General features: G+C 34.5%; 1 protein-coding gene across 5 annotated transcripts in view; it reads right to left on the bottom strand.

Annotated features, from left to right (window-relative positions):
• The window catches only part of LOC128168234 (multidrug resistance-associated protein 1-like), a 404229-nt gene that overhangs the window by 314777 nt on the left and 72008 nt on the right, over positions 1-17444 (bottom strand). For all 5 annotated transcript variants that reach the window (XM_052834423.1, XM_052834426.1, XM_052834422.1 and 2 more), the window contains 2 exons: positions 6630-6749; positions 3830-3891 (listed from right to left, as the gene is read on the bottom strand). In XM_052834423.1, coding sequence (XP_052690383.1) covers positions 3830-3891; positions 6630-6749 — 182 coding nt within the window. The remainder of the gene's footprint in view (positions 1-3829; positions 3892-6629; positions 6750-17444) is intronic.

Raw genomic sequence — 17444 nt, 5'->3', positions numbered from 1 at the left:
TCAATATGTCAGGATATCGTTTCATATGACCTTTAACTACACATTAAATGGCAGCATATTTTAAGAACTTCAATCTTAGTTTCTCTTCTTCTATTTTGCTATTCAAAAGTTTTAACTTTTACAGATATTAAAGATCAAAACTTAGACTTCTAGTCCCTTGAAACCCCCAATTACCAAACAAAAGATATGAGTAAATTAAGGTATCGTAAAGGTGGATAATTTCAAGGTAAACATTCATTCTATGCTTTTAAGATTTACCGTATTTTTCGGAAATTAGGTCGATACTTTTTTCCCCAGACACGTGGACCTCGCCCAATTCATCGCTTCGCTCAATTTATGTATTTTTTTTTTTGGTTAGAAAATTTGACATGAAATTTTGAAAAAATTAATGCAACTGTCCAATAAAATCATGAGTGTTTAATACTATAATACTGCTTGAATTTCTGTGTAAAATTCGTATGGATTTTAAAGGGGCATGGTCACGATTTTGGTCAAATTTTATTTTTCTGTTTTTATTATTCACAATGCTTTAGGAATGCATTTGTAATGATCAAATGAAATTTGGGTGCCAGTCAATGAGTTTTAAGCAAGATACAGGGCTCACAATTCTTCGTCATGTAAACAAGGCTCGTGCCCTGTTTTTGTTTACATAGGTTCAATATACCAGTAAAAAATCTTTTTCAAGCTGATTTGTCCATCTTTTTATTCATTTTTAGCATAAATAAACAGTTACTAACGATTAACACATTCATTTGTGGTCTAAAACTGGAATTTTCACTTCAACATTCAAAATGTAAACAAAAGCTTTGTTTACATAGCGAAGAATTGTAAGCTCTGTAACTCGCTTATAACGCAACAAATGACAATCAAATTTTGGTTGCCTATTAAAAATGCCTTACTGAAGCATTGTAAACATTAAAATCGAAAAAATAATTTTCGATCAAAATCGTGACCATGCCCCTTTAATCAATATACTGTAGTAATTTATCATTTAAACAAAATTAAATGTAAATAGATTTATTTCTTCTTACATTTCTTACTTAGATCACTGACTGAATCATCTTTTGATCATTATTATATGCAGTCATGCATTTTGATCTATGCTTACGATAAACAGGAAATTGATTTCGCGCGGTAAAAGTAAAATGAGAACCGTACAAAGGGTAATTACGGGGGAAAAATATCGTCGGGAAGAAATAAAAAAAAAACCAATTTGTTTTCATAATAGAATACATGAACAAGTTTTTTTTCTGTATATTCAACATAAAACTTTCGATGAAATTTTAGCCAGGTGTCTCTGAAATCAGTCTGGGTAGCGCTTACTTTGTTTATACACAGTTTAACTCTCGTCTCTCGGCACGTGCTACTCATGCCCGCAGGCTTCAATAGGATCAGAGGTTGACTCGTGTGTATGTACACAGTAAAAAGTCACACAGAGACACAGGGTGGCATGTGCTACCGTAGTCATGCCTCCAGGCTAGGTTACTATCCCCCGGTTAACACAGTTTGCACACATGGCAGGGAAGTAATAAAAAACGATCTTAAATTAAAACCGGCCGTACTGAATTAATTGGTTTGAAAATATTGATGCAATTTCAGACATTTTCTTAAGATGTTTTCAAGAAATACATTTTATTTCCCTTTTGTTTAAAACTGTGAAATAAGATTAAAGGTTACTATATGATAACGTTATTGGTTTAAACCATTTATTCATTAGAACTAGCGGTAATTTTTCGACCAATTCTTTGAAGTCGATCTATTTATACTTTTTTTTATTTTTTGGCTAAAAACGGCCTCCTTCCCGCAATAAACCGTATCGACCTAATTTTCGAAAAATACGGTATACCAAATTATTTCTCAGTTAAAAGCTACCATTGCAAGACTTTTGAATCCTCTTCACCACTAATTTGAATGGCAAGTCCTTTTTCTTTTTATCAAATATAAGGTCTTGCAAATACCGTATAACAGGTATTTTTTACATGCTGCTAATTTTTACTAATTTTTAAGAGTTTTATAAATCCGTAAAAATTATTAAACGCGTAAATTTTCACAGAAGTAAAAAAAAACACTGCACGTTAATTTTCTACATCGTATGTATGAGAGTAATGTTCATGAAAACTCAGTTCAGTCCCTGACGGCTGTAAATGTAGGTATATTTGAGCGTTTTTGGTCATGTGGTGATAACAGTTCAGATATTTCTATTTAGTCTTGAGTAATTTTTAAAACTATGTATAATGCCACGTAAGTAGCTAGATTTCAATCACTCAATCAATAACTATGGAGGGGATACGAAGCTATTTTAAACCAGTATCTACAATGCCAAATCCAAATGGATCGATTAGTGAATTGATTCCAAAGGCAGTTATAACTGCTTTAAATAAATCGGTTGCCACAACTAATTCTCCACCAAGAACACTGAAAAGGGGAAATATATACGAAATACACCGATTCCGATCGTGCCGAGAGAGAGAAAAATTTTAAAATGGTGTTGTCTTTTTTTCGCGGTAAATCGAACTGAGACGAGCACATGGTGTACATCAATGATGATACCCAGATTAATAGGAATGAGTTAAGTGTATATCAAATATGAAATAAAGGTAAATGAATAAACACAATCATCATAATGGACTTGCTAACAGAAAAACGATTTTATGATTTGTATTAGTGTTATCTGTAACAAAGTCACAGTGAAATGTTCCACTCTACCACAGATGATTTTAATTTTTACAGACATGTCCAATTCGTAAAAAAATTACACGTAAAAATTCAAATCGCCCTATTTTAAGACAAATTCATAAAAAATCACAGCAGTAAAAATAACCCGTTATACGGTATAAACATAACATTTTGTTCAACAAGTGTTTATAGCTTTTCAGCTGTCATATAGAGATATATGGACAATAATGTTTAAGGGGCTAACAGTTTAACACCTTACTGGGGCTGTCAACCAAATCTTAATGAAGAATAAGAAACATGAAAACAGTCAGGTCTTCCACTAAAGAAGGAAGACCTTAATAATAAAGATTTTTAAATTTTTTTTTTGATTTATTCTTTAAATCTTACTGATTAGTTTCTGAGAAAAAGATTTAACAAGAGGCCTAGGGGCCACATCGCTCACCTGAGCAACAATTGCCTTAATCCTGATCAAATTAGCACTACAGTATCAAAATATCTTGACAACTAAGTACAATAGATCTTGCTAAAAAAAAAAATTGAAAATCCACCTCTTTTTTTTGGTAAATACCAAGCCCTTTTTGTTGTTATACCTGTAAAAAGATTTTTCTCTATTCCTATATACCCCACCCCCCATTTCAGCTTTCCTGGCTGATTAGTTTCTGAGGGGAAGATTTTTTAAGGGTTTACTCTTTATATTCCTATGTAAAAATTTGTCCCACTTACTGCCCACCCTACCCAGGGGGGTCATGATTTTTCACAACTTTGAATCAACACTACCTGAGGATGCTTTCGTATAAGTTTCAGCTTTCCAGGCCTAATGGTTCTTGAGAAGAAGTTTTTTGAAAATTTCTTAAAATTTTTCAACGATTCCTAATTATTTCTCCTTGAAAAAGGGTGTGGACCTTAATTTTACAACTTTAAATCCCCTTTGCCTAAGGGTGCTTTGTGCTAAGTTTGGTTGAAATTGGCCAAGTTGTTCTGGATAAGATGTCGAAAATGTGAAAAGTTCACAAACAGACAGACAGACGGACGACAGAAAAAATGTGATCAGCAAAGCTCACTTGAGCTTTCAGCTCAAGTGAGCTAAAAAAAATAAATCTCCAAATTTTGATGTGGAGCCTTTATAACAGCACAAGCATTTTAGAGATCATACCTTGTAAACCACCAGAAAGTTAACCTGGATAAAATAGATGACATCATTTCTGGACTTCTGTGCTACAAAAAACAGACAGATTACCTAATTTATGGAAAATGTACTTTCATAGTTGGATTAAATAGGTGTGATTTAAAATCATAAATGTAAAGTGGGTGAAAGTCATTGTTCAATATTTAACATCTACCAAGTATTTTCTCCTCTATTTCTTAAGAAAAGCGACTGTGAATCATAGCCCTATTAAAAAATGAAAGGACTAACATCTTCAAGACCTATTTTAACCAGTTTATCGATTGGTTGGCAACCTAAGAAAATCACATACTGCATGAAATAATCCTGTTATGATGTCAGACTCTAATTCCCATTTAAGACAACTTGGCTATTTCTTTATCTAAAATACTGATGTACCGTAACAATTATTTACTTACTTTTACTTATTCTTTCAATTGCGATCTATTCATCAATTTGTTATAATAAAAATGTACACATAAACAATTAAATGCTTTCCTTGGTTATTCATGCGGGATATGATGGTAGCATTAGAGGGTTATGTATTTGTTATTTGTTCTGCAAAGTCACTACCCTCATTCCAGCATGATTCACCAAAGAAAGCATTTTATTATTTACAATTAATATCGTAAAATTGTTCACTGGGTTTGAAAGCATTATTAATTACTATAAAGTTTTCTGTTTAGTATGCACTCTCTTCAGCCAAAAATCAAATCAAAAGTAGTAAGTGCATATTACATAAAGGCATATCTATGGATAAAGCACAAGTAAAACAGCTGTTATTTAATGTGGTGTGAGTTGTATGAGTATTCATATATAGAGTTATATCTTTATTCCATCAAAAATGCTTGATTCATATTTAAATTCTTAAAAACTCCCATGCATTTTAATATATTCATCATTCCAAGCATAATGAATGATCTTGCCAGTGTATTTAATTACCATTAGGTAATCAGACACCTTGTGGCATGGTCAATGTCTGTTTAAAAAATTTTGATGAAGAATGCACTTGTCTCGTGTCAGACTTTACAGTTAAATTGCATGAACAGGAAAATTTACCAATTAAGATGTTTTAGAAATATTCACTGTTAAAATAGACTGACGATTTGCATGAGTTAATAAAGACATAATACAGCATAAAAATGTTTCTAGTGCTTGTTTATTTTACAATTACATGTATCAGTTAATTGGACTAACTAGACAACATTGAGATGGTCCCCAATTAAATAATGGACAATAGGATGAAAAGAATTTCAGAGAATTTGCTTTGACCTTGACCTTTAACTTAGCAATTTTCCACCTGGCATAGAACTTTTAATTCAATCTCGTTACCCTTTACATCGAGCATTTTTGTTCAATCTGAGCAAGATTAATCAAATGGTAAATAATCTAAAGTCTAAAACTGATTATAAAGAGATATGCTACGACTTTCACTTTCACTTGGTTCAAGGTCACTGCACGCCATTAATCAAAAATCTCTGTTTAAGTATTAGCCAAATAGGGCTAAGTAGTATATATATGCTCTTTAAAAGGGATTTTTGTGTGATCCGATATGACCTTGACACTTGACCTACCAACTTCATTCAGGATCACTGCATATCCTTTGATCAAAGCACTACTTGGGTGGTGCATGAGCCAGATTGGAGCAAAGGGAAAGAAGATATGCTCCAGACAAGGATTTTTCCTATAATTCTGCTATGACCTTCACATTTGACCTTCAAAATGGTTCAAAGTCACAACACACCATTTACACAAAAGCTCTATTTATGAGATTGAAATGTAAGAACAAAATAGGGTTAAGTGGAAAAAATATATGCTCTGAAAAAATTGTTGGTGTTCTGATATGACCTTGACCCTTGGCCTACAAACTTCATTCAAGGTCACTGCACACCCTTTGACCATAGACACTCTGTAAATGAAGTATGAGCCAGATTTGACCAAGGGGAGAGAAGATATGCCCCAGGCAAGGATTTTATATATAATTCTGCTATGACCTTAACCTTAGACCTAGAAACATGGTTCAAGGTCACTGCAAACCCTTTACCCAAAGGCCCTCTGTGTGTGAAGCATGAGCAAGATTGGGCCAAGGGGAGAGAAGATATGATCTGGACAAGTGATCTCGGACGGTTTGAAGGATAGACATACAGACTGCTCACTATAGAGCGCCCACAGAGCGGGGCCCTAATTATCAATTGAAACATTACTTTGTAGTTGTTTTGGATAAATCTGCAAACATATTTACTTTTAAGAACTTGAAAAACATTATCAAGGCATGCACATTGATGACTTCAAAAATTTATAGTTTTAGGGTGCATTTTATACATAGGAACAGCTGTTTTTTCCACATTTTAAACCAAACTTCTGGTGGTGCGTATTATACACTGGTGTGTACTATACATGAGACTTAACAGAAATATAAGTAATGTAAAGTAGACACATACTATTTATCTAACAATACAAATAAATGTATTTGTGTTTTGCTTTATCTTACTCTCAAGAGGTACTGTAACATAAATGAATATACTGAAGTTCATATCCAAACAATTTTCAAATTTCTCTCTTTCTTTGTTAGAAATGTGAATGCACATGTGAACTGGCTAATTGTCAAGGGAATAAGACCGGCCTTAACTTAATTTGATACATCAATTTACACGCCAAACTAAATATTGGCACCCTAGGCTTATCTTAAGTTTTGTTTTAAGTTCAACTTTTAGTGAAATGAGCTCCAAGTCTTTATACAGAAGTCTCCTGCAAGATGCAGAAGGGTTAACAGATATGCATTGTGTTTTACCTTGTCATGATTGTAATCTTCAATTTGCCTTCCATCAACAAGTGCAGAGAGTATAAACCCCAATAAAACAGCAGGGAAACACAGGCTAAATGTTGTAAATGCCATCAAGTCATCTATTCCCTACAAAAAAACAAATTCAAAGCATATTCACAAGTAAACAGATATCTTTTATATAATCAAATGCATAAAGGGCCACAATGGCCTCGTTGCAAGCAGAAACAGATCTAGATGGACAGTATAAGACAATATCATTAAGGTCTTCCGTTTCCAACGGAAGACCTTGTACTGATTCTGTTGGAAATTCTTCATTATTATTTTTCTTCTTCTTTTTCTTCTAGACGTTTCTTTAAACTGTAATATCTCGCTTGTTTGTCATTAAATTTTATTCAAATTTTCAGGGTTTATTGGAAATGACAATAGCTTACTATAGCACAAAAAGTTGTGAAATCGCTACTTCCGGTTTTGAGTTATTCCCCTTTGTATATTTTTTTAGTGGTTCTCGTGTACCTGCAAAGGCTCCGAGTTAATCCGTAGCAAGCAGTTTTAATTTACAAATCTTTAATATAGACATCTTGAACGTTGTCCTCCTAGTTTTAAATGTTTGATTAACCCACGTATACTCCTTAAAAAATTACATCGAAATTTATGTTTCAAAAAATGTTAAATTTTGCTTATATCTTTGCTCAATAACTTTTTAGTTGTAAATTTTTTCTAGACATTTATAGAACAAAAGTTGTGCAGAATATTAAAAACATTCATTTGATACCATAAAAAAGGGGCTAGCCCCTAAAATGAGGGGTCTAGAGCCCTTAAAAGTCTTTGCTTCATAACTCTAAAACGGAACATTTTTCGATATGGGCCTCGCTGCAAAAAATGTTGTTTGGGACTTTATTGATCTCATTAAACTGTTTTTGTGTTCGGGTATTGCATAATGTGAGGGAAAAAGTAATACGTGTTGACCAGTACTCGCGGCAATTTGGCCAAGTTAACGAAACTCTCCCTCACCGCGGCCGAGAAAATCGGTCACCATGGTCGCGGCTGGGCTACCTAGCGGTCAGCGGTTATCTAATACACGAGAGTTGCGTCTCTCATATACGAGTCTATTTAGCAGCGAACTCAAGAATTGTTTTAGTTTTGATTACACATAAAAGTTTATGGACTAAACGATTCGGTGTCAATTAAGAAATTGTTCAGTTAATTAATAAAAGCAATTATGTCATTCACAATCTAACGCAATGTCAGACATATATCAGTTGTGGGTTTTAAGTTTAAAGTAAAGAACTTTTATTTGATATAATATGGTCATTATACTGCAAACTTTACAAATCGTTCTGGGTTGCGAGCTGTGCGTGTCTGTGCTTTGTACCTTTACGTAATCTATCCTTCGTCCACGGCCGAGGAGATCAGCCACGGCTGCACTACCTAGCGGTAAGCGGTTATCTCATACACAAGATTCGCACACCGCGACGCACACTTAGATGAATATGAACGTGTTTGAGTTTATATAGTCGTAAATACAAGAACTGTTTTAATTTTATGTTATAAAAGTTTGTCCATCTTGTATTTATTTAATTAAACATTTGATTGAAAATGAATATTAATGAACGATATTACTCCAAATCGGAAACATCGTCAGAAATAAATTAATGGTTGGTTTGTATATCTAAAAAATATTTAACCCCCCCCCCCCCCCCGAAATATTAAATGATGATCATCGCTCGCACATGGCCGAGGAGATATAGCGCGAGTGGACAAGTGATCCGCGGTCGGCTCGTGTTCTTCTACATGTACCTTATCACGCGTTCATGTTTCATATTTTGCACGGACAGAACTATATTTATTATGTTTTAACTATTATTTAGGTTTAAGATGAAAAGATAAATTTATTTTACTTGTACAGCTGATTAAATAAGCATTGATTTAATTATACGATAGAGTACAAGGTAGTTTAAAACTCAACTCAAATTATAATCAAAGTTCCATGTTACATGTTTGCGGTAGGTGCTAGCACGATAAAAGAATGTCCTGAATTGTCCTTAATTGAGGCATTTGATAATTATTTGAAAGAATATTCAATTGGGTTTTAAACAACTTAAGATTAGATTCTATCGGTCACATATTAATCACTCTGTAGTTTTTCTAATACATGGTTGTTCGTTTGAGTGTGGAAGCGAACTCATTGCTGCGTACCCTCCTCCTCCCGCCCCGCTGACAAGTGCTTGCGCTGGATTTTTTTTAAATTGGCGAAAAGATATCCAGATATGTCGAAAATCATTTTTGGCGACTTCTTATGTGTAACATTTTCTCCTCAACGTGTTTCACTTTCCCACCCGTTTGTTTATTCGGTCAGTCTGTGTTAATTCAATCGCCACGTGCGACCGAACATCTTGTGTCGATTTAGCGCACACAACTCAGAACATTTGTAATTGAGTAACAGTTGGAAGGTGCTTTTATTAACAATAAGACTATTATTCGAAGTCAATCATCTTCACATTAAAGATGTGAAATCCTTACCTGAGAATGTGGCTAATAAATCAACCTGTTGACCACGCTAAACTTCTATAATTATGAACAGAATAATTCATATATTATAATTGAAAGTTGGAAGTCAAACTTTGACACGTTGAGGAGAAAATGTTACAACCTTTTAATTGAAGTTGTGTATTATAAGGTTGTAATGCAACTTAATTTACTTACAAGGTTAGCTACAGCAAGCAGCTAGTGAAATACTAATTTTAGGTGAAAAATGAATACCCAATATATTAAAATACAAGATAAATAATTTTCAGAACTATAATACTATGCATGTGTATATGAAGGTTGCACCCTCATTTGTATGGCTGTAGGTGAGGAGGTATAGGTGTATCGATATACATACAATGTATGACTGCACATACGGATTCCGGACCGTGGCTACAGACGATGATATGATAGTCTTTTAATACATCAATGCGCAGTTTGATCTAGAAACTGACGAGTTTCATAACTTCTAATTTCTCTAACACGGACTGTCTAATTCCTTCCCAGAATTCCAATTTACGCAAGCGCAATTGAAGTTATTTTTCAATTTTATAAATCAACCCACTGACATTAAAATAAGGATTTTGCATATTATTACATCGTTGAGAGAGGTAATATTCATTTCTGTAAATATTAAGGTTATTTAATTCACGTTACATAGCTGTGTCTCTATGAAACAGCACCATCTGGTGTAAAATTTAGATGCTCGCTTTTGCATAAATTCTCCCGCTGATCTTTTTTTTTTTTTAGATTATTATATATTATTTTGAATGTCCAAGTCAACTCGTATCATTAAATAATATCAGATGACACACATTTCCCTATAGAAAAGTTCAGAGATGACATCAATTTTGACTAATTACTAAATTTTGTCAGGACGTAACAATTCTAAATAGTCTTCAAAAATTTAGAAAGATTTAAATAAAGAAGTTATCTTAGAGAAAATGTTACGTGTTTTGTAGGCGTGTTCGGTTTTTAAAAAAAATACAATTCCTGACATGAATCATGAGTACATACTGTTTATAACAATGCTTGCTACCCTTTGAAAATTTAACTTGCCATTTAACATCTCATTTTTTAAAGAATATTTGAAACGATTACACAAACTGTGATCGACAAAAAGTTTTTCCAAAACATTTTCTTCCTTTCTTTTTCAAAACATGTTTTATATACAGGCTGTCATTCACAACACGTTTTTATAACAAAAGCAGAACTTAAAGTTTAGTCATTATAATCGTTTGACACCATATCACATATATTTTCAACCCGCAGCAACAACGGAAGACCTACTCGTGGCTTTGCCACGAGCTCTGCTCTAGTTTGTTTACTATAATTGTAAACAACTGGTATACTGAGTATATCAATATGGGAATATCTGAACACATATTACATTTACTCTATAATGCTTTAAAGTTTCAAAGTTTTTGATGGCAGATTTCAAGCATTAAATACATGTGAATCTGCAATATTTTCACATTATCAATATTGCAGTTGTAAATTCTTACATACTGTACAAAAAATATTGCATTTTCAACAATGCCATGGTGCAGCGCCATTTCGAGAAAGCTCGTTGAACAGCTCATCCAGAGTTCTAGAGGGAGCATTTCAACATCACTTGGACGACCTGCCCCAAGAGTTCTGGAGAGACTTACAGGGAGACATTTTTTGGACAAGCAGATGGAAGGAGAAAAACCTCTTCATTGCCATTGTGTTGTTTGTGAACCAGTAGAGAGGAAGATGCTACCCCCATTAAGACCAGGAGAGAAGCGGAAAAGACGATGTGGCCATATGACCAGCTACAAATGCACACAGTGTAATGTGTCGCTATGCATTTTCAGAGGGATGGGCGAGGATAAGAATGATACAATTAATTTCGCCTTACACAATTAGCAAGCTTTGTGTAAAATTTTACTTTCTAATCATTTCCATTCGTACAAGACATGGCATATATAAGAATTAAACACTTTTTAAACAATGACTTTGAACTTGTCCAAATGACCTTGAGTCTAGGTCATGACATACTTTCAGGTCATAGGCAATCTTTAAGTGAATTAAGAATTTCTAATGTCTCTCAATAAGATTTAGCTATGGACTAGACATAAATTTTGCACTTTTTCTGCCAAAATGACCTTGACCTCCGATCAAGGTCATGACACACTTTCAGGTCATAAACAATCTCTGTGTGAAGTAAAAACTTCCTATGTCTCTCCATAAAAAAGATATGGACTGGACGCAAATTTTGCACACACAGATGGACGGACGGAAGGACAAAGTGATTCCTATATACCCCCCCCCCCCCCAAACTTTGTTTGCCGGGATGTAAAAAAATAATACCGTATTTTTCGGGGCATAGGCCGGTATTTTTTTTCTCCGATTAGCGAGCCCCGGCCTATCCCCCGGGATCGGCTATTCTTAGACTCAAAGTTAAAAAAATTTAACAGTAAAATATAAAATCCACTGTTTTTATCCGTTGTACTGTTGTAGCAGTTTATTATGAGGGTTGGGTTTTTTTCATCCGTTTGAACTATTGTTCGATAGTTGTCCCGTTGATAATTTTTGTAATGACATCGTGAGTAATAAAATGCACAGTACTGTACGAGGTATTTCTTTACAATCCCAATCAAAAGAATTTTTTTCCCACCTTTGTGTATGAACCCTGGAAACTATTATTGCGTAGTAAAAAAGAAAACGAAACCGGGTAGAATGTAATATGACGGAATTTTTGTGAATTCTTTATGTCTGCGTTTGTGGGAATCACTGGTCTTGGGTGGAGAATAAATCAAATGCTTTGTGTTTTTACAATTAATTTTCTGTTGGATGAAATAACGGTATTTGAATCTACACTACCTGAGGATGCTTCCACACAAGTTTCAGCTTTCCTAGCTGATAAGTTTCTGGGAAAAAGATTTTTAAAGATTTACTCTATATATTCCTATGTAAAACTTCGACCCACCATTGTGGCCCACCCTACCCCCCGAGACCATGATTTTCAGAGCTTTGAATCTACACTACCTGAGGATGCTTCCACACAAGTTTCAGCTTTACTGGCTGATTAGTTTCTCAGAAGAAGATTTTAAAAGATTTACTCTATATATTCCTATGTAAAACTTTGACCCCCCCCCCCAATTGTGGCCCTACCCTACCCCCCCCCCTCCGAGACCATGATTTTCAGAGCTTTGAATCTACACTACCTGAGGATACTTCCGCACAAGTTTCAGCTTTCCTGGCTGATTAGTTTCTCAGAAGAAGATTTTTAAAGATTTACTCTATATATTCCTATGTAAAACTTTGACCCCCCCCCCCTGTGGCCCTATCCTACCCCTGGGGGTCATGAATTTCACAACTTGGAATCTTCACTACCTTTTTTTAATTTTTTTTACTCTCAAGAAACAATAAATAAATTCAATCTTCTTTCATTCACACATGCTCACTCTCTCACACTCAATCTAATTGGTAAAGGCTGCTTAAATTGAAAAAAACAAGAGGCCCATGGGCCACATCGCTCACCTGAGGAACAATAGGTATGATAAAATCAGCTTAATGGAGTCATAATACAAACTATCTGGACAATGTACAATAATACATGTAGATCCTGTATAATTAAAAACCCTTTTTTCCTTTGAATATTCTTATGTTTATAATCATTAGTCCCTTTTCTAACAGGATGACTTTATAGTCATATCATATGTTGAGTATTGCAGTTCTCAAAAAGATCCTTAACAATATAATTTATATAAGGGATATAAACGTACATCAAACTCTGAACCTTCTCGGGAGGCCAAAGAATTGTCCTGGGGCCAAAGTCTTAACAATTATAAAGAATCATCTGGCTGATTAGTTTCTGAGAAGATTTTTTAAAGATTTACCCTATATATTCCTTTGTTAAACTTTGACCCCCCCATTGTGGCCTCACCCTACCCCTGGGGATCATGATTTTCACAACTTTGAATCTACACTACCTGAGGATGCTTTCACACAAGTGTCAGCTTTCCTGGCTGATTAGTTTCTGAGAAGAAGATTTTTTAAGATTAACTCTGTGTATTCCTATGTAAAACATCGACCTCCCATTGTGGCCCCACCCTACCTCCGGGGGTCATGATTTTCACAAATTTGAATCTACACTACCTGAGGATGCTTCCACACAAGTTTCAGCTTTCCTTGCCGATTAGTTTCTGAGAAGCAGATTTTTAAAGATTTACTCTATATATTCCTATGTAAAACTTCGAGCCCCCCCCCCCCCCCCCATTGTGGCCCCATTCTACCCCAAGGGGTTATTATTTTAACAACTTTGAATCTACACTGCCTGAGGATGCTTCCGAACAACTTTCAGCATTGCCGGCTGATTAGTTTCTGAGAAGAAGTTTTTTAAAGATTTACTCTATATATTCCTATGTAAAACTTCGACCCCCCCCCCCCCATTGTGGCCCCATTCTACCCCAAGGGGTTATTATTTTAACAACTTTGAATCTACACTGCCTAAGGATGCTTCCGAACAAGTTTCAGCATTGCCGGCTGATTAGTTTCTGAGAAGAAGTTTTTTAAAGATTTACTCTATATATTCCTATGTTAAACTTCGATCCCCCATTGTGGCCCCACCCTACCCCCGGGGGTCATGATTTTCACAACTTTAAATTTACACTACCTGAGAATGCATCCACACAAGTGTCAGCTTTCCTGGCTGATTAGTTTCTGAGAAGCAGATTTTTAAAGATTTACTCTATATATTCCTATGTAAAACTTCGACCCACCATTGTGGCCCCACCGTACCCCTGGGGTAATAATTATCACAACTTTGAATCTACACTACCTGACGATCCTTCCACACAAGTGTCAGCTTTCCTGGCCGATTAGTTTCTGAGAAGAAGATTTTTTAAGATTTACTTTATATATTCATGTTAAACTTCGACCCCCATTGTGGCCCCACACTACCCCCGGGGGTCATAATATTCACAACTTTGAATCTAGTCTACCTGAGGATGCTTCCACACAAGTGTCAGCTTTCCTTGCCGATTAGTTTCTGAGAAGAAGATTTTTAAAGATTTACTCTATATATTCCTATGTAAAACTTCGATCCTTCATTGTGGCCCCACCCTACCTCCGGGGGTCATGAATTTCACAAATTTGTATCTACATTACCTGATGATGCTTTCACACAAGTTTCAGCTTTCCTGGCTGATTAGTTTCTGAGAAGAAGATTTTTAAAAATTTACTCTATATATTCCTATGTTAAACTTCGACCCCCCATTGTGGCCCACCCTCAGGTGAGCTAAAAAGGTGTTAAGTTTACAATACAATAAGTTGTTAAAGTTGGTTTCTGGAAGAACAGACTGAAAATTTTCTTAATAAATATTGACATTTTTTTTACTTTTTTAATCTTTAGTTTTTAAGATCTGTGTACAAACATAGAATTGTGAGCAAATCTATGTATCTTGCTTATAATTCGAAGTTTAACACTCAAATATGGTTAGTAAATAGAAATTGTAAACAATTAAACACAAGAAACATGCACTACATGTATAACAAATAAAGAACACAATTTATTTTTTCGAAATGAATCATATATATGATACATGTATATACCTACATATATCCGTCAGCGATATCAAACTCTATTTAAACTGAATAAACTCGAGAAAATGCCGAGCATCTCAACAAAACCTATTGCATTAATCTTCCATTACGCAAAAGATAATGCCGAATTACCGATAGAATGAATTGTATTTCAGTACCCCTACATCAGATTTTGCTTAATTTGCGCAGGAAAACAGTTAACTGTTTGATTTACCGAAGTCTCTGTTTGATTTGATACGTAAAAATCACGAAATACAGACGATAGTTTCCAGGTTACAAAGCATAAATAATGAAAACGAAACGAAAATCAGAACAAGCTAACACCAACGTCATGTGTGAAAACTGTCAACGCATTGAAATATTTAGCCTCAATTTACTTCACAAAATCGGCACCAATATATTTTGCATGTTTCAAAATTTCCCTTCATACGCGAACTGTTGCACAACAAGCAATTTCATCATAATCCGATCGACCCTTTTTCGTATAATGTCATGGCTGCTTGAAACAAAGAACCTCGTTTTAGAAGTATGGAATCATTTTACCGGATGCCGAACCCGAAGCTATTAAACTGATTGAAACACGCCTTTCCTTTATTATTATTTTCGTAATAACTCAAATTTGAAACAGAATTACACCTTAATTTTTGCAATTTATATTTTCCTTCCCATAAGGATAATTTATGCTAAACTGCGTTGAATTTGCATCGGTAGTTCCTGAGAAGAAGATTTTTAAAAATGCACCCCCCTTTTTCTACAGTTTCAAGGTTTTCTCCGCTTTGAATGCAGATCGGACTTTTATTTCTGCAATTTATATTCGCCCTCCCATAAGGATGCTTTGTGCCAAATTTGGTTGAAATTGGATAAGCGGTTTTAGAGAAGAAGTTCAAAATGTAAAAAGTTTACAGACGGACAGACGGACAGACGGACGGACGGACAGACGGACAGACGGACGGACAGACGGACGACGGACAAAGTGTGATCAGAATAGCTCACTTGAGCTTTCAGCTCAGGTGAGCTAAAAACAAAAGAATTAAACCAATTAAAACAAAACAAAAGAAAAACCAAAAAAAACTAGAGCAAAGGTCGTTGCAAAGCAACGAGTGGGTCTTCGGTTAATGTCAGAAGTAAAGCAGGAAGTTCCTGTAAGAAGCAGAGCTCTTAAACCAATGACAAGAGTAACTAAAATAAAAAGATAAAAAAATCGAATTATTTCTGGTACGACTTAACAAAATCCGAATGACTTTAAGCACGAATTAACAAAAACCTTTTCGATTTTAAGAACGACTTAGCAAAAAAAATCCGAATGTGTTCAAGTACGACTTAGCAATTATTTTTGGTACGGGTTAATTTAACTTTTAACTTTATGCTATTTTTTAAACCAAGAACGTGGAATCAAAATTTCCAGAAAAATCAATTTTTAAACCCCAATATCTCTGTGATGCATCCTCCGATTTAAGAACGGTTTTCAATGTTAGATTCAGCTTATTAAGCTCTACAAAATGCATCTACGTTTTTTATTTGATCAAAAAATTCAAATTTTCGAAAAATTGGATATACTTCCGGATTCGACCGAAAGTGACGGATTTTCATTTCCAGCCTTATTACAGAGGCAAAACGATCAATATATAAGCTCAAAAAATTTCAACTTTCTATCTTGAAGCGTTTTTGAAAAAAGTCGCGGACAAAATGACTTTTTGAAATTTTTAAAAATGACATAACCTAAAAACGGAAGTGACGTTGCTATACAAACCTTTACATCTTTGAGGCATTATAATTTCACATTATCTCTGAAAGGACTATGTGCGGTATGGTCAAATATCTGCCCCCGATTTCAACCAATTTTTAAATAGTATCGTATGAAAATGAAATCTTCACAAATCATTGTAAAGAGGATGCCTATAACTTTAATCATGATTTTAGTCATCATTGTTCACTCGCTGTTTATCTATGACGTCACTTAAATGACCTAATTCCCGCAAATTTTCAAACAAATGAAAATATTCTCATTTTTGCTCTATATTTTGCATTCGGCAGTATAGAGCGCAGGTCTGCTCAAGTGCGAATTTAACATATGTTTTTCTTCAGATAGTTATACATAATATACTAAAAAATGGTACTTGAGCAAGCCTGCGCTCGATGTTTCCCAGTGGAAAAACCATCGGAAAACACCCATATTTTGCTACAAAACATCAATTTATCAAAATAATGCAATATTCATGACGTCATTTCTACATTATGACGTCACTGTGGTGATAACCTTTTACACCTTTATTTCCAATATGATTTAAACTATCTTTCACCTTATTTTAAAGCTCTTTCTAAAACTTTGATTTTAGGGGGCAAAAATTGCATAAAACTGCACTTAGTCCTTTCATAAAAATCGGTTAAAAACTTTTTGAGTTATGAAGCCGAAAAGGAGTCAGAAAAAAAAAAAGTATAATAATAAAAAAAAACCGAAGAATAACAAGAGGGTCTTCCTTTGAAAACGGAAGACCCTAACAAAATCATAAGGTAAATATAAAAGAGTAAGAATATTAGAACGGATGAAAGCACATAAATTGGTAATTAATGAACAAAGTGTTAATTAAGACAAATAACATGACTAAGATTGAATCATAGTGTCAAAGATAGAATACCAGGGTTGCCAGGTATTGACAAATTTATGCATTTCGAAATTTTTACAAGCTATATATTTTTCAACCTTGTATTTGTTGAATAAATAAG

Source organism: Crassostrea angulata, chromosome 10 (genome assembly GCF_025612915.1).
Source record: "Crassostrea angulata isolate pt1a10 chromosome 10, ASM2561291v2, whole genome shotgun sequence".
NCBI lineage: Eukaryota > Metazoa > Mollusca > Bivalvia > Ostreida > Ostreidae > Magallana > Magallana angulata.
Note: the sequence above shows the minus strand (reverse complement) of the source record. Positions and strands in the feature narration are given on the sequence as shown.